At 43.3% G+C, this 18,794-nt stretch overlaps 1 protein-coding gene across 6 annotated transcripts in view; it reads right to left on the bottom strand.

Moving 5' to 3' along the window:
- Positions 1 to 18,794, bottom strand: part of LOC132380037 (EF-hand domain-containing protein D1-like) — a 119,141-nt gene that overhangs the window by 18,374 nt on the left and 81,973 nt on the right. For all 6 annotated transcript variants that reach the window (XM_059948523.1, XM_059948539.1, XM_059948556.1 and 3 more), the window contains one exon: positions 11,875 to 12,022. In XM_059948523.1, the coding sequence (XP_059804506.1) occupies positions 11,875 to 12,022 (148 nt within the window). The remainder of the gene's footprint in view (positions 1 to 11,874; positions 12,023 to 18,794) is intronic.

Genomic DNA, 18,794 nt, shown 5'->3' with positions numbered 1-18,794 from the left:
TTCTCCTTGGAATAAAAAAAATTCCCTTCCCTTCTCCTCTTCTTCTATTCTCTACTCTGGCCTCTTGTCTCCTTGCACCTGCCTATCTCCTCCCCCTGATGCCCCTCCTCCTTCCCCTTTTTCTATGGTCCACTCTCCTTTCCTATCAGATTTCTTGACCTTTGCCTTTCCCACCCACCTGGCTTCATCTATCACCTTCTAGGTATCTGTCGTTCCATCCCCCCCACCTTTTTATTCTGGTATCTTCCCCTTCCTTTCCAGCCCTGAAGAAGGGCCTTGCCCCAAAACGTCAACTGCTTATTTACACAGATGCTGCCTGACTTGCTGGATTCCTCCAGCATTTTGTGTGCATTACAGCGGAAATCGATCTCCCTTTAGTTCGGCAGAAACATCTGATTCTCACATGTTGTACATGCAATGTGACTTTCTTATCCAGATTGAAATAAAAGCCTAGATTAAACAACTAAACAGCCTCTAATAGATTAGAAGCAGCAACTAATTTAATGAATGGTGTCCTGGGCATTCCGTAGAAAGAATAAAGGACGATATAATTCAAGACATCCCAGCTGTCTTGGATGTGGGTTGGATGACAACCTCTTGTAAAATTTCTTTGATGGTATAGATGACATCCACAAAGCCTGTGCAGGATGTGTACTGAAGTCTAATTTTATACAGCTGTAGCAATAGATTGTCAAGGATTTACTTATTTTGGTGAGGGGCCTGTTAGTGTATGCTGCACACGTGTGTGTGTATATATACATACACATATACACACACACACAAGCAAGTCACTGCTACGATGAAAATAAACTGCTACTTCTGTTTATCGGTAGACCCAGGTGACTGCAATTCACATAATTGCACATAAGCATGAATCAAATAGTTGATCACCAAAGTCACAGAGGGTGAAAGTCGAACCTTACATTTTAAAACTCACCAAAATTTAGGGTGAAATTGAGGAATTGGTGCATTACAGCACTCAACATGCTCTGTCTCCTGGGCCACAGGCCATCAACAAATTCAAAAGGCATGTAAAAGTTCTTCCCATTTTAGATAACCCAAAATGCAAAAGGGAGGATATATTTAATTTCACATCATTCCCTGTGGTAGTGAGGATTTGTTGTGTCAGTTACAATGTCTTATTTTGTGGACCAATTTAACACTGATAAATGGTTGTTTTGATAAACTTGTATAATTTCCAAAAATACTGTGAATGCTTCATTAGCCCACCTCTTTAGCAAAGGATACCCCAATGTTATGAAGAAGCACAAGCTTAAACTTCTTGCATTAGAACTTTAAAAAATCACTGTCGTGGCTTGCTACAAAATGCCAAGAATTTAAGAGGCTAATTTAATTCTTGACCTGGAAATTAGCAAAGACCCAGTTTTATTTTATTCAGGTAGAATAAGTAATTTTGTCAAAAATGTAGCTTTAATTGAAACAATGATTCCAATAAACTCATAGAAATAAAGAAAATAAATAAAGTGGCAAATAATTTTCAGCATTTGTAAGTTTATGACATAATTCTCCCTTCTTGGTAGTAGTAACTTGAGAAACATGATTCCTCAATCTCAATCCATAAAATAATTACTCACTCTTGCACTTTGTTCATCCCCCCACATCCTATTTTTACCTCCATCAGCAGGCTGACTACCACAATCAGAAGATTTTGCTCTATTTCCATATCCCTTTTGTAATGGTTTCTTGAAAACCAAAAGCACTTAGAGATTAAGCACGGGGGAGGGGGGTTGATACTCTATGATGTGCTACCCATCCAATACTGAATTTCCAAAGTTGAAGAATGTGTTGAATCCGTTATTAAGAAACCACCTAAACAAAAAACAGAAACTAATGGAACTAAAACTAGCGATATAATGAAATAAATAGTCTTAGCATATTTAAATGCATTTAAGCCAAATGTTCTTAAAAGTATTCCAGAATATTCAAGCATACTAAAGTGTATTTGTAAGTGATTTTAAGCGTCATCAAAAAAGATAGCATCCCAGCACACTCTCTAGCTCTACCCAAACTCGACTGACTAAAAACAAAGCATGAACACGTAACTAAACTCGTTGCGTCTACCACGCCCCGAATCATGTGTCTAACTACCCATATAAATATAGTAAGTGTGCACCTCAAAATACAATACAGAAACAAAAAAGATACATGGTTCCTACACCTTCATTAAGATTAATCTTAAAACTGTGCTTTTTGACCAGCTCCATTTATTCCTCATTCATTACGGTTGTCTACGTTTCTGTGATGGAGTCTGGGATACTTTCCCCATGTTAAAATCATTTAATAATTAAAAATTATTGAAATGTTTGTTTCAATTATCCAATCAATTCAAAACAAAGGACTATCTTTGGTTGCTCAGATATTAAGTAATGGAAAATAACATTCATCATTAATGATCTGAGTTATTTGTAAATCATGATGGAAAAAGATCAGCTTCTACTTGCAGTTAAATATCTGGAGTGGAGGGATTTGGCCAGCTGTTGGCTATAGTTGCAGTTACTCCAGAAAATATTACTATGTGTCTTAAAAAAGTAAACCTTGCTATGTGGATGAATTTCTACATCTGTATTTAAGAATCCTGACAGACATGCTGTCCACTGGTTAAACCTAAATTTATTCAATATTCGATAAACTGCAGAAAGCAACATCGAAAGGGAAATAGGCATAGCCCCTCCAACACAACATCTATCAGCTCCTCCCACTTTCTCCAAACTCAAGGCGTATCCATGGACACTCATGTCGGCCCCAGCTACACCTGCCTTTTCAATGGCTACATGAAATGATCCATGCTCCAAGCCTTCCCTGGTAATATTCCCCAACGCTTTCTGCGCCACATTGATGACTGCCTTGATTCTGCTTTGTGCACGCATGCTGAGTTCCTCAAACTCATCAACTTTGCCTCCAACTTCCACCCTGCCCTAAAATTCACCTGGTCAATTTTTGACACCTCTCTCCCCTTTCTCGACCTCTGTCACCATCTATGGAGCCAAGCTGTCTTTCAACATCGTTTATAAACCTACCGATTCCTACAGCTAACTTGACTAAATCTCTTCCCACTCTGTCTCCTGTTAAAATGCTATTCCCTTTTCTCAGTTCCTTCGTCTCTGCTGCATCTGTTCCCAGGATGAGGATTTCCTTTCCAGGACATCAGAGATGTCCTCCTGCTCCTGATTCCTTTCTCCACTGTTGATGCTGTCCTCACCGGCATCTACTCCATTTTTGCAGACATCCGTGTTCACCCCATCCTCCTGGCGACTGAACAGGGATAGAGTTCCTCTTGTCCTCACCTGCCATACTATGAACCTCTGCACCCAGTAATATTCTCCACAACTTCTGCCATCCCCCGCCCCCCAGGGATCGATACCTCCGTGATTCCCTTGTCCATTCATCCCTCCTGGTGTTAGTGACAGAAATGTTACACTTGCCCATTCACCTCCTCCTTTACCTTCACTCAGGGCTCCAAACAGATCTTTCAAGAGAGGCAACACTTCACCTGTGAATCTGTTGGGGTTGTCTAATGTATCTGGTGTTATTCAATGCAGCCTTCTCTACAGTACTGAGACCCAATGTAAACTGGGAGGCCGCTTTGTCGAGCACCTCCACTTCATCTGCAAAAAGTGGAATTTCTCAGTAGCCAACCATTTTAATTCCTATCCCCATTCCTGTTCTGACATGTCAGTAAATGGTCTCCTCTTCTGCCACAATGAGGTCACTCTCAGTTTGGAGGAACAACTCCTCATATTCAGTCTAGGTAGCATCCAACCTGATGGCATGAACATCAAATTATCCTTCTGATAATTTATTTTTCTTCTTTTTATTCCCTCTCCCATTCACTTCTCTTTTATTTCCCACTCTGGCCTTTTACCTCTTTTCCTCATCTGCCTATTACATTCTCTTGGTGCTCCTTTTCATTCTGATATTTCCATGGTCCATCTCCTCTCCTATCAGATTCCTCCTTCTCCACCTCTTTGCCTTTTCCATCTACTACCTCTGGGCTTCTTATTTCATCACCTCCTTCACCTATCACCATCTAGGTTGTCCTTCTTCCACTCCCCCACCTTCTTATTCTGGCATCTTCCCACTTCCTTTCCAGTCCTGATGAAGGGACTTGGCTCGAAAAGTTGACTGTTTTTTCATGTCCATAGATGTTGCCTGACCTGCTGAGTTCCTCCAGCATTTATGTGTGTTGCTCTGGATTACCAGCATCTGTAGAATCTCTTGTGTTTAAAATAGCCATAAACTCTAGTAGACTGTAACAAACAGGCTGCCTGCATGCACAGACAAATAACAGATGAAATATGAAGAGGTACACTTCTGGTAGAAAGCATAAGGCAAAATAATGTAGTTGAAATGAAGACCAAAAAAATGTCCAGTAAATGGGAAATAAGGGTGTTTATGTCTAATGAAAGCAGAAGGGCTATGATTAATCTGTATAAAACAGATAAAACTATAGCTGTAATATTGCGACAAATGAAGACGTACGAGAAAGTTAGTGGAATGATTTAGGGATGAAGGTTCATAGCTGCAGATTTGGAGTGTAAAGTGTGGTTGTTCTCCTTGGACAAAAACATTACTAGAGGTATATAAGGACTGTCACTGGTTTAGAAAAAGGAAATGGAGAGAAGATGTACACCCAATCACAGATGGCTCGAGGACCAGGGAACACTAATTTAAAATATAATGCCAATCTTGGTAGAGTAATGTACTTTTAAATACTCAGATTTATTATGATCTGGCAATCAAGTCACAGTTGGTAAGAACACAATCAATGGCTTCAGAAAAGATTTGGACAGGCAAACAAGACAGCACAAGTTACCCTTATTTTACTGCCAGTAAATTCACCTATTACTATAAGATCAAAGCCTTTTGTTTATTGTGCATCTTCTTGAAAATGGTCAAAGTAATAAAAATATAAAACTTGGAAGGAAGAGAGCATTTGGGCAGTTTAGAAAAAGGAAGTTCTTCTATCCAGTCTCATCACATTTCCCATCTCTATGAAAGCTGCAGAATATTATCCAGCTACACTCAAATATAATCATGGCTTCAAATTCCATCACCCTACTATCTTTGGAGTTTTCTACAACCTTAATTGTGACTTTAAGTTATGAATTTAAATCCATCCCAGATATGCAAGGGGCCCACAATTAGAAGCACTTAGAAACCTACTGTGCCCGGCCTTTGTAATCAGAAACTTGTGTCAATCATTATGTTTTTATTTTCTGACACTATATTAGGCTCCATTGCTCTTGAAATAAAGTAAAAATAAACTGCTGGAAGAACTCAGCAGGTCAAGCAGCATTTGTAGAAGCTAAGGAATGACGGATGTTTCAGGTTGAGACCCTGCACCAGGACATCAGAACATGGCTATCCATTTGTCTCCATGGATACTGTGTGACACATTGAGTTCTTCCAGCAGTTTACTTTTTGCCCCAAGATTCCAGCATCTGCAGATCTTGTTTCTCATGTTTTTGAATCTTAGAAGAATAAATTTTTTCTATCCCTTTTTGACCATCATGGATATACAATGACAAAAATGGCAACTTAGCAAGCCTGACAGAAAAGCTGGAAAGGTGGAGTCGTCGTTCTTACCGGTCTGTGACAGTCACATGAGGCCTGAGTCCTCAGGTTTTCGAGAGCTTCTTACGGTGAGAAGCATATATCATTAAATGTTGCATTACTGCTTTGCTGTCCTTTTCCCTCTGATCATAGTTTCCTTTTCCAAGTTTATATAGTAATTCCTCGAGATTCAAATTCTGGTCGGGCAGATGGGACTCAACAGTTGTGGTTGGCTGCTCACTCAGGAGAAGAAATACTCTGATCTCAGACCTTTGCTGCCTTGCAGCTCTACCTACTCATGGGAAAGGCTTTGGGAATAAACCCCAAGGAAAAATCTAGAGCTGGAGTCCCTAAGCTGAATTCAACACTGACTGGCAAATCCTGTGATGCCACTGGGGCCAAACTACATTGGTCCCCGTCATTTCTTTGGGTTTATCAGCTGCGTGGAGAAGAAGAGCCTGCTGCGTAGGCTTGCCTTCCATATCGTTTTGCCCTGGTCTGTATATTGACAGCTAGGGCGCAAAGTCCATGGTCGATCCCAACAAACAAAGAGCCTCCATCAAATTTGCCTCTGTCACTCTCCCCTGGGAAGGTCTTTTCAGGTTCCCATCAGCCTGATGAGTTAGTCTAAATCCTCCCCATGATGAGATTCATCCTGGACTAGGTGAGGCACAACACTCTCAGCTTAACCAGTATTCATTACTCACAGAATGGTCCCAATCATCCAGAAATCCTAGAAATCCTGTCCTCTTTCCTGTGTATTCTTTCACACACTTGAAGCATATACAGAAATGTTCCCAAGAACTGGCTGTGATAAATGCCACTGAGGTCAACAACTTGAAATTCCCTGCTCTGATTAGGGAAACAATTTGTATTAGCTACTACGTTTAGCAGGCAGATCCTGCTTACTTCAATGTTGCTACCTTGAGCAGTGACTATTGCTGGGAATCAGGTTTGATTCAAGCTACAAAATTAATTTCTAAGATTTGTTTTAACACACTTCAGTCTCCTATTACACCTGTTTTTGAAATTTATTGAACAATTAAGGAGTGAGCACAAAGAGGAAGCTTGTGAGTGGGGGTGGAGATGAACGTGTGACAAGAGACAGAGATAGTCAACTTGCAAATGCAAACAAGTGTGAAATATTCATCAGTCACTGCTCAAGGTAATCAATTTAGAAACTGAAGTGTTCCTACATAGAGTATTACAATGAAAAACAAAACAATTTGTTCAGATCAATTCAACATATCCTTAAATACAGTGGTGTGCTTGAGGACTATTTACTAGTGTCCAGGGAATCCATTAAAGTCTTTTAATGCAAGGGTTAGGTCTGTGGAGGAGACAAAATAGCTGCAAGCAGATAGCTAATTGTTGGCAGATGAGCCAGATTTGATAAGCAGTGTTTAAAGAGCATGTTTATCTAAGCAGATACCAAAATCATGAAAAATGTGGATATTATTTCACAAACAGTAACTTTTTAAGGATATAGGCATCTAAGGAAGACAAGAGTCAAGATAAGTTATGGAACAAAATGAATTAAATGTTAACCAATTCATTGCAGATGGCAAAGGTAACCCACTGTTGCTTGTGCATTATGGAGCCTATTGCCGAATAACTTTGAGAACATTAACTGTCTGTCCGGGTGGGGCCAAGAATCATGTCATATGATGTCAATAGCAACTGCAGAAATCATGCTCAGTGTCATTGCAAATTGTATCCAACTGTCTAGCTCCTGTTGAAATTGTATTTACCTCAAACCGACATCAGTTTTTTTAAAGAATCTTAAATGAGGCTCAAACTTATAAATGGAGAAGATAAAAGAAAGAATCAGTAGGCATTTTCCATGTTAAAATTTAATTTCATTTATGACTTAAGAGTTTATTCTGGGATATTTCATCACACAACCCCTGCCCAGGTCACCCTGTTGGCCTACAAATGTGCCCATCCACATGGTGTCCCGTGAATTCAACTGCAAGTTGGTTGAGTAGCATTTTCCCACTCTCACTCCAAAGTTTTATTTTGGAGGCTAGAAACCTTTCAGAAAGAAAATCAAGCAACAGTTTGTTATTTTTCTCTAGTGTTATTCACAACAGTGCCCAGGAGAATGGTGTTTAACTGGCATTTCAGATACGTCAGCAGTCCCAAGGTCCAAGGTTCAGGAAATAGATTAAGTACAAGGAAAAGAAGTGCCAATTGAAATATGATTCTCTGTACACAATGTAGTAAAAATCTGATACAGATTATCAGCATCTTGGTTTCCTGTAACTTTTTTCCAATATAGCCATATTTAGAAAAGTATCCTGGCAGGGAAGAGCAAATCATTTTTAGACTATTGCACAATCTGCTGGAAGGAATCAGCTTATCCAAGACCATCAGTGGAAGGAAAGAAATATCGGCATTTCGGACTTAAATGTCGACACTTTTCTTTCCTCTTACCAAAGCTGCTTGACCCAGTGAGCTCTTTCAGCAGATTCTGTGTTGCTCCGGTATCCAGCATCTGTGGTCCTTTGTGTATCCATTTTTAAAAACTAGAAGCTTCAAAATGATAAGATTTGAAAAAATTAGAGCTATTCTTCAAACAAAATTTGTTATTTTACCAATGTGCATCTTGAGAAAATAAAACACCCATTTGCCAGGCCACAGGTGTTCTGCCACGTGTCATTAAGAAGTTATTGTTCGTGGACTAGGTACATGCAAATATAGGGCGGCACAGCAGTGTAGTGGTTAGCACAACACTTTACAGGACAGGGGACCTGGGTTCAATTCCTTCCACTGTCTGTAAGGAGTTTGTTTACTTGTTTATTGAGATAAAGCATGGAGTAGGCCCTTTTGGCCCTTTGAGCCTTGCCACCAATTTAACAGTAGCTTAATCATGGGACGTATACAATATCCAATTAACCTATCAACCAGTACGTCTTTGGACTGTGGGAGGAAGCCAGAGCACCCTGAGGAAACCAATGCGGTCACGGGGAGAACGTAGAAACTCCTTATAGGCATCGTTGGGAATTGAACCCGGGTCACCTGTACTGTAAAGCATTGTCCTAACCACTACACTACCATGCCACCTCGTGTACTCCCTGTAACTGCATGGGTTTCCTCTGGGCTCCAGTTTCCTCCCACGGTCCAAAGACGTACCAGTTGGTAGGTTAATTGATCATTGTCAACTGTCCCGTGATTGGGCAAGGGCTAAGTCGATTTCTGGGCGGCGTGGTTCAGAAAGCTGGAAGGGCCTATTCTGCGCTGTATCTCAATAATAAAAAAATATATATATATATATAGTACAGCTCCCAGGTAGCTTTATGGTTAATTTGGGAAGAGATTATAGGACAGCAGTATGAGCATAATTTACTCAGTTGGTGTGTAAAAAAGGAATACAAATATAAAGATTTGATCAACAGGATGAAGAAGTATCATTATGCTTTGCTTACTTTGTTCTGATATTCCGCTCAATTTTACCACCCAAAGATAAGCAGTTTACAGACTGATCAATGCACACAATTAATTTTAATGTTCTTGACATCTGTCACTGATCTGCCGTCAATTTAGTCCTTTGGTACCTTGACCACTGAGAGGTGATCTGACTAATGTCGGGAAGAACCAGGACAGACTACTTTAAAATCCTTATGCAACAATCTATTTATATCCTGAGAAAGGAAAATGGGAAGAAACAATGTACATAAGATCTAAAATGCGTACATATTCAATTTAATTGATTCACGGTTAAGGTCGATGCAAGTTCAAGCAAGCAGACTTCAATCAATTATGCTCTCATTGTAAACTGCTTCAAGCAGCAAAATTACTTAACACTATATCATTGTAGAATGCAGGATTTGCAAACTTAACAATATTTGCATTTCTTCATTTGAACGTGATCCATCAGAACTTTGACACGGTTTGGAACTCACCCTTTTACAGACAATTATCAATCTGGAGAAATAATTTTGCATTACTTTCATTCATGGTGCAGTTCCCACTCTTTTCAGTACTTATCCCTAGTCCAGTGCAAGTTAGATACAGAAAAGTGAACTAAATGAGCACGATAGGGACCCAGCAAAGATTTCTTGCCAAAATATTTAAACTGTCTCTTTTTGTCAGGTTGAGTATAACTCAGTCAGCAGTCTTGACTAATATTGTAGTATAAACACCACAGTTCAGCCCTGTAAAGTCACCAGACTGCCTTCTCATACAATTGGTATTTCCTTAATCTTCAATGAAACCCAGTATTGCAAATTCTGCTAAAATTATCCATGAAGAGTAGCACAAATGGACCCTGACCACTTGTTAAGTTTCTTATTGACTTTTTATTTGTGTTATGCCTTAATTAGTATACATGCAATTTTGTTCATGAGAAGGGTTAAGATTAAATTAGTAGATAATATCTGCCAAAATGGATCTATAGTACTGAGCCAATTCTGAAGCACATATAGGCAGGGTCCTAAGACTTCTGCACAGTAATGTATTTGTCAAGGTGAAGTGGGAATTTATAAATCTGGCAGGAGCAAAGCATGTTGGGAATGGTGAGGGTGAAGCTTCATGGGAAGGGTGTGAATTAGGTGACAGAAAAGGAGTGCAAGGGTTGAGGGTCGGGCCGGGTGGAGACACACTTAGCCCTGAGACACCAGGCAAGGTAATTTGTTTCTAACTAATTGACTATCAGTCATTACACTAGAGGGTCTCTCTAGTGCCTCCCGCTCCCTCTCCTCTCCCTTCCCCTTTTCCCAACCATGAATACCCTCCCCCGCCCCCTTCCCGCTCTCAAACCACAATATGAGACCCATATCAGAAACAGGTTTATCATCACTCACATATGTCATGAAATTTGTTTTTTTATGGCAGTAGTACAGAGCAATACATAAAATTACTACAGAACTGTGCAGAAGTCTTAGGCTCCCTCTCTCTCTATACATATACAGGTATGTACCTAAAACTTTTGCATATCATTGTAGTACAGTCAAGCTTTGGAATAAAAGGAACATAGTGCATTTTTTAAAAAAAACTTCACATTGTATTTTGATTACAACATAGGTTTTATGTTTAATAAAACTCCCATCAGATTCTACTCTTGGTAGCAACCAATAGAACAGACATGGATTCTCTTCTCCTTCTCTCTAGTACGAAGCCCATTAAAAGTGAATTTACCCTCCAATTCTACCTAAGACATCAGCTAAAGAATCATCACCTTCTTGTGTAATCATGGTCCTCAGCTTAACATTTTATGATGTGGTTGGTTTCCACTACAAACGCCATTTATAAATGTGTTGACAATACAACTATTGTTGCCAGAATTTCAGATGGTGATGAGAGGGTGTACAGGAGTGAGATACACCAGCCAGTTGAGTGGTGTCTCGGCAACAACCTTTCACTGTACGTCAGTAAGACCAAAGAACTGTTTGTGGACTTCAGAATGGATAAGATGAGGGAACACTCACCAGACCTCAGAGGGATCTGAAGTGGGAAATTATTTCAAGTTCCAGGGTGTCAATATCTTTGAGGATTGAACCTGGTCCCGACATATTGATGCTGCTACACAGAATACACACACAGCTGCTATCTTTCATTAGGCGTTTGAGGAGATTTGGTATGTCACCTAAAACACTCAAAAATATCTACATATGTACCATGGATAGCATTTTGACAGGCTGCATCACTGTGTGGTATGGGAGGAGGTTGGTGGCTACTGCACAGGATCAAAATAAGCTGCGGAGAGTTGTAAAATTAGTTAACTCCATCACTGGCACTAGTCTCTGTAGTAACCTGGACATCTTCAAGGAGCGATGTCTCAAAAAGGTAGCATCCATCACTAAGGACTCCCATCACCAGGTCATGCCTTGTTCTCACTGCTACCATCAGGAAGGAGGTACAGAAGTGTGAACACACACATATATATCTCCAGGAACAGCTTTTCCCCCTCTGCCATTCAATTTCTGAATGGACATTGAACCTGTGAACACTACCTCATAATTTTTAAAAATTTCTATCATTGCACTACTTTTTAATTTAACTGTAAGGTATATATGTTTCATAAACTATGTTTTATTCTATTATAATGTATTCTATTGTAGTGCTGCTGCAAAAACAACAAATTTCATGACATATGCCAGTAATATTAAACCTTATTCTGATATATTAGCTAGTTTGCAGATAACGCCTTGTAACTGTTTCATTACATTGGAATGCTAATATATTATAATATAACCATATAACAATTACAGCCATATAACAAATAAGACAGAGACAAGTGACCTTCATACATTGTTAAAAACAGTTCAAGATAAAGCTGTGGAAAGGAAACTTCCTCACCTCTCGGAAGTTCAGCTTCCCATCAAAATCCTCGTCTACTTCTTTGATCATGTCTTTGAGGCCGAGATGGGTCTGAGGGGCTCCGAGTTTTTCCATCATCAGTTTTAGTTCCATTAAGTCAATGAAGCCATCCTTTCCAGAGTCATAACTGCAGAAAGTTAGAGGAAGTGACAAATAAAGTTGATGTGGAAATAGGGAAAGCCCAGTAGTGTTTCAGGGTAGGAAGGTAATGGCAGATTGGGATGGGCTATGGAGCTGGTAAAGAGGATGAGAAAGGGAACAAATGAAAACCGAACCAATCAAACTATCTGTATTTTCATCGTCAACTTCCTATGCATTTGGATCTGCAACTCCCACTTCCAAAGTCATTGCAGCCTTGGTGTCAGTAAACAATAATTATTTAGACATTTTATTGAATTAGCTTTTAAAGCAGATGGAGGAGTGAAGATATTCTACACATGCAGTCTTCAGCAAACATTTTCATAAAGTAATGGGTCGTCTGGCATAACTTAATTTTTCTTGAGTTTTATCTGAAGGTTTTTCCACATTTTTCCTGATTAGTTATCATTGTCAGGGACTGCCATACTGGATCTCCATTAATTAACATTAATAAAGTGATCACACTTTCACATTTCTAGACTTCACAGTCACAACCACCAGCAGACACTCACTTAACGCTGACATCAGCACAACTTTGCAATGAATGTGTCCAAGCCAAAAAAGAGGGTGGCAGGCCACCAAAAAAAAAACAACAGAGAACTTGAAAGGGCAAGAACACTAAACTCATGTCTTCAGTACATACCACTCCTGTAAGTGAAGTGGGACAACAAGCCAGGCGTGAGAAGAAACTCAACAGCTCTCACTTTTGCCACCACAGGCCAACATCACAATCACAAGCAGCCCCAATACAATAAATGTGTGAAAATACATTTATTCCATTTGTAGGTTCACCATACTCAGTGGATGAACCATGAGCAAGGTAAGAAGATGGCATTGCCACGGAAAACTGGAATGTTGTTGTGGAGGCAAAGTGGTGTGGAAAGCTCAGTGCTTGAAAAAAGAGTCCAGAGAAAACAGAGACCTGCGGATGTTGTACCTCTCGGTCACAGCTTTCATCTGCATGTCAAACTGCCTCGACAGCTTGAGGATCCTGAAACATTTTGAAATATGTTCAGTATAGAGCTGATCCAGCACAAGAAAATCATCGCTCTGGGATGACCCGTCAGCCTTTGGGGGAGACAGTCCACAAATAAAAGGTCAAAAGGTCAATTTCAAAATGGGAGGATTGAGAGATGTTTGGGAAGAGGGCAAATAGGGCAGTACTTTTTGTTTACACCCACATAATTGTTGGATCATAAAATGTTTTGCCATGGGGAGTGATCCAGTTAAAGACTATTACATTGGAAGGAAAAATTGAATACACAAGAAAGTGCTGCAGCCAGAGCCAAACAGAAAACCATTTGGATCAAGGTATGAAAAGGCTACCTTACAGTAAAAGCACTGTCTACTCTGGAATTATTGACTATTTTGAGCTTTATAAATCATTCAATATTTCTCAGCTATCAACTTATGAAAACTTATGTAAGAGGGAATGGATCTGCTTGACAACAAATCCCAAATGTCCGACCTTATCCTGGTCCAAGAGAGTTTAAGTGCACTTAGTGTGTCATGCATTAGATGATCATTTTCATTAACCATTATTCCTGCAACCTTACCATAGTTAACATAAACTGTCATGACAGCGTCAGTCGATGATACGCACCACACCCTCTTCACTAGCACAAAATGTACAGACATGTTTACTTATATAATTTGACCAAAATATGGCTGGAATAAATATAGCTGAACTTTAAAAAAATACCTGGTCTTAAGAACCAACACATGAACACATTTGCAAACACCACTATTCTAGATCAGTAAACAACACCCACCTTTATTCTCAGGACACAAACAGAAATCATATCAAGTCAGGTCAGGCAAAGTTTGTTGGTGTATACAGAAGTACAGTGAGGTAGAAATATAATACCATATATTTGGATAACACTCATAAATTATACAAGACAGTGAAGAAAAAGATTGTACAAAATCAGTGCAAAGCAGAACCAGTAACAAGTGCATGGTAGTGCAAGAATGTCGTCTGATGAGGTAGGGTTAGCGCTATATAGGATGGTTCAAGAGGAGGCACACTAACGTAACGTAGGCTATCTAGGTTCAATTCCAGCCCCCGCCTGTAAGGAGTCTGTACATTCTCCCCATGTGCATGTGGGTTTCCTCCGGGTGCTCCGGTTTCCTCCCACAGTCCACAGACGTATTGGTCGGTGGGTTAATTGATCATTGTCAATTGTTGCATGATTAGGCTGGGATCGCTGGGCAGCAGGGCCTACTCTAGCTGTATCCCAATAAAAAGAATAGATAAGAACCTTATGTTTGTAGGACAGTAGCTGTTCCTGAACCTAGTGGTGACAAACTTCGGGCTTCTGTTCGTTATGGTTGTAGGACACTAGCTGTTATTGAACCTATGATGCACCATCAATAACTCTCGGAGACGGGAGGTGAACGATAGGCTTTTATTAGCAGCAAAACAGAGCACAGCATCTCGGAGACTTAGGGGGGAGCCGTGCCTTCAATCGCCTTTATACTGGGGTCTGTGGGAGGAGCCACAGGAGCAGTCAGCAGAGGGGCGTGTCCAGACAGGTATACATAGTTTACCACATTCAGCTCCCCCTTTGATTTAAAAGAGAGTCCCCACGGGGCTTTCTTACAAGTATATTTACAGGGTAAGTCTATCAGGCGGTCGAGTCTGTCGCTGCGATCTACGTAGCACCGGTGACGGTGGTTGTGTTGTCTCCAGTCTGACTTGAGGTACCAGCCCATTAAGCGTCAGTAATCCCTCATGCGTGTGCATGGTGCTCGGTATGAGAGTGTCATGAGGAGTCTGTGTAGGGCTTGGCGTGCGCGGTGTCTCGTGGGTATACACCCCGGTGGGTACGGGGTTCATAGTCACCGTGGAGTGTTTGGGGTAGGGGTCTGCTGCTCCTGCGGGCGCCAGGTCGTGGACGGAAACCGTGTCCTCCCGCCCATCAGGTAAGACCACGTAGGCATACTGGGGGTTCGCATGTAGTAGGTGAACCCTCTCGACCAGCGGGGAGTATTTATTGCTTCTCACGTTTCCGGAGCAGCACTGGCCCCAGGGACGTCAGCCAAGCTGGCAGAGTGGTCCCAGTGGCAGACTTCCTGGGAAAAGAAAAGAGTCGCTCTTGAGCCGTGGCATTGGTGGACGTGCATAACAGGGAGCGGATGGAGTGGAGTGCCTCCGGGAGGACCTCCTGCCAGCGAGAGACTGGCAATCCCTTTGACCTAAGGGCTCAGAGTGTGGCCTTCCACACAGTGGCATTCTCCCTCTCCACCTATCCATTCCTCCGGGGATTATAGCTCATGGTCCTACTAGTAGCAATACCCTTAGCCAGCAGGTACTGGCGCAGCTCATCACTCATAAAGGAGGACCCTCTATCACTGTGGATATAGCAGGGATACCCGAACAGATTGAAGAGCTGGTGCAGGGCTTTTATGACGGACGTGGTAGTGGTGTCGGGGCAGGGGATGGCAAAGGAGAACCGCGAGTACTCGTCGATTATGTTGAGAAAGTAGACATTGCAGTCGGTGGAGGGAAGGGGACCCTTAAAGTTAATATTCTGTCGCTCAAAGGGGTGGGTGGCCTTGATAAGTTGCGCCTTTTCAGGACGGTAGAAGTGCAGTTTGCACTCAGCACAGACTTGGCAGTCCCTGGTCATCGTCCTGATGTCCTCAAGGGAGTAAGGCAGGTTCCGGGCTTTCACGAAATGGTAAAATCAGGTGACCCCTGGGTGGCAAAGATCTGCATGGAGGGCGTATAGCCGGTTGAGCTGTGCGCTGGCACACGCTCCCTGGGATAGGGCATCAGGGGGCTCATTGAGCCTTCCAGGCTGGTACAGGATATCATAGTTGTAGGTGGAGAGTTCTATTCTCCACTGCAAAATTTTATCATTTTTGATTTTGCCCCGCTGTTGGTTGCTGAACATGAACGCAACTGAGCGCCATTCGGTCAGCAAGGTGAACCTTTTGCCAGTGAGATAGTGCCTCCAGTGCCTAATAGCTTCCACTATGGCCTGGGCTTCTTTCTCCACTGCGGAGTGCCGAATTTCAGAGCCTTGAAGGGTACGAGAGAAGAATGCTTCTGGCCTGCATGCCTGATTGAGGGTAGCAGCAAGCACGAAATTGGAGGTGTCACTCTCTACTTGGAAGGGAATGGTCTCGTCCACCGCATGCATCGTTGCTTTGGCAATGTCCCCTTTAATGCAGCTGAAGGCCACGCAGGCCTCGGCAGAGAGGGGAAATGTGGTAGACTTGACCAGGGGGCTTGTCTGCGTAATGGGGGACCCATTGGGCGTAATAGGAAAAGAGGCCCAGGCTCCTTTTGAGGGTTCTGAGGGTGTTGGGAAGAGGGAGTTCCAACAGGGGGCCAGGGCCAATGACTTCGTTCTCCACGACATACCCAAGGATAGCGAGTCAGGTGGTTCTGAACACACACTTGTCCCTGTTATAGGTGAGGTTAAGAGCTTTGGCCGTTTGGATAAATCGTTGGAGGTTGGTGTTGTGATCCTGCCGGTCACGACCACAGATGGTGATGTTATCCAGATATGGGAACGTGGCCTTCAGTTGGCACTGGTCCACCATCCAGTCCATTTCCCTCTGGAAGACAGAGACACCATTCATGACACTGAATGGGACGCGCAGGAAGTGATAGAGCCTGCCGCCCGCCTCGAAGATGGCGTAGGGGTGGTCCTCTGGGCGGATGAGGAGCTGATGGTAAGCGGATTTCAGATCTATTGTCGAGTACACCTTGTACTGAGCTATCTGATTGACCATATCCGCGATGTGGGGTAGGGGGTACGCGTCAAGCTGCGTGAACCTATTGATGGTCTGGCTATAGTCTGTAACCATCCTATTTTTCTGCCCTGTCCAAACAATGACCACCTGGGCCCTCCAAGGACTTGTGCTTGGCTCAATGATCCCCTCCCTGAGCAGCTGCTGCACCTCTGACTGAATGAAGGCCCTGTCCCCCGCGCTGTACCTCCTGCTTTTAGTTGCCACAGGTTTTCAGTCAGGGGTCAGGTTGGCGAACAGCGGTGGGGGAGGGATCTTGAGGGTGGAGAGGCTGCAAGTGGTGTCAGTAGCGCAGCTGTTGGCATGGTGTTGGGTGGATGTGCGGGTCGGTGTGTGTGTGTGTGTGTGGTCAGTAGCGGGGTATATGACTAAGTCCCACCAAACTGAGGATTTCTGACAGTGATTGGAGGGAGGGGCCCGTCATACTCCATTGTCACACTTTTCAGGTGGCTCTGGAAGTCGATCCCCAATAGCACAGGGGCACACAGTTGAGGCATGACCAGTAAAGCAAAGTTCCGATATTCTGTGCCCTGCACCACCAATGTCGCTACACAACCCCCCCGATTGTCTGTGGAATGCGATCCAGAAGCCATGGTGACCCTCTGGCTTACCGGCTGTGTCACGAGTCCACAGCGTTGCACCGTGTCTGGGTGAATAAAACTCTCAGTGCTGCCCGTGTCAAGCAGGCAGCTAGTCCTGTGCCCCTCCACCAGGATGTCCATCATTGACCTTGCGAGCTGGTGTGGAGCGCTTTGGTCGAGGGTCAGAGTTGTGTCGCCACTTGGTGCCCGGTAAGCACCCGGGGGTCGGAGGCGACTCGAGGTGGCGCCGACAAAGATGGCCACCCCCATGCCTCGCACGCAGCGCTTTCGACCCCGCTTGTGATTTAGGCTCACAGGCCTTAGTGAAGTGGCCCTTCTTTCCGCAGCTGGAGCAGGTCGCTTCTCGGGCTGGGCAGCGTTTTTGGGGGTGCTTTTCGAGTCCGCAGAAGTAACACTGCGCGGACTTGCGACTGGCAGCAGCCGAGGTAGATTCGCTCCCGGGTGGTGGGGTCTGCCGCGTCCACGGGGCCGGCGGGAGATCAGCTGGACAGCAGCAGCATAGCGCAGAGCGGCCTCCAGCGCGTTGGCCAGCTCAATCGCCGAATGTAAGGTAAGATCGGCGTGTTCCAGCAGCCGCTGGCGCACGTACACTGACCTGATCCCTGTAATGAAGGCGTCTCTTACCAGCAGCTCCGCATGCTGTTCCGCCGTCAGTCCCCTGCAGTCGCAGGCCCGCACGAGTGTCTGTAGGGCCCGGACAAACTCAGCGCTCGACTCTCTGGCCCACTGCCGCCATGTCGCTAAGTGATGTCTTGCTTAGACAGTGTTCACTGGCCGCCGGCATTGTCTTTTGAGGGCGTCCAGTGCCCCTTGGTAGGTCGGCAGGTCGGAGTAGACCTGCAGACTGACCCTGGAGAGGGGAATTTTGTGCATCGTGGCAGGCTTGGTCCCACGAATCTCCTCCAGGTACGATTGGAAGCATGCAAGCCAGAGTTCAAAAGCAATGCCGGCTTCTGGAGATTGAGGGTCAATATCCAATCTGTTGGGTCGCAAAATGCTCTCCATGTTTTAAAATTGCTGCTAAAAAAATTGATGCAACATCAATAACTCTTGGAGACGGGAGGCAGACGATAGGCTTTTATTAGCAGCAAAATGGAGCACAGCATCTCGGAGACTGAGGGGGGAGCAATGCCTCCAATCGTCTTTATACAGGGTTCTGTGGGAGGAGCCACAGGAGCAGTCAGCAGAGGGGCGTGTCCAGACAAGTATACATAGTTTACCACAACCTAGTGGTGACAAACTTCGGGCTTCTGTTTGCCTGAGAGTAACAGTGGAAAGAGGACATGACCCAGAAGCAGAACCTCATAAACTGCACTAAACTGTATATGCTTTCAATGGCTTCCATGACAATTAACATTATGAATCACTTTTGATCTGGTCACTTTCAAAAATGGA

Source organism: Hypanus sabinus, chromosome 2 (genome assembly GCF_030144855.1).
Source record: "Hypanus sabinus isolate sHypSab1 chromosome 2, sHypSab1.hap1, whole genome shotgun sequence".
NCBI lineage: Eukaryota > Metazoa > Chordata > Chondrichthyes > Myliobatiformes > Dasyatidae > Hypanus > Hypanus sabinus.
This window is presented reverse-complemented; position numbering and strand designations above follow the sequence as displayed.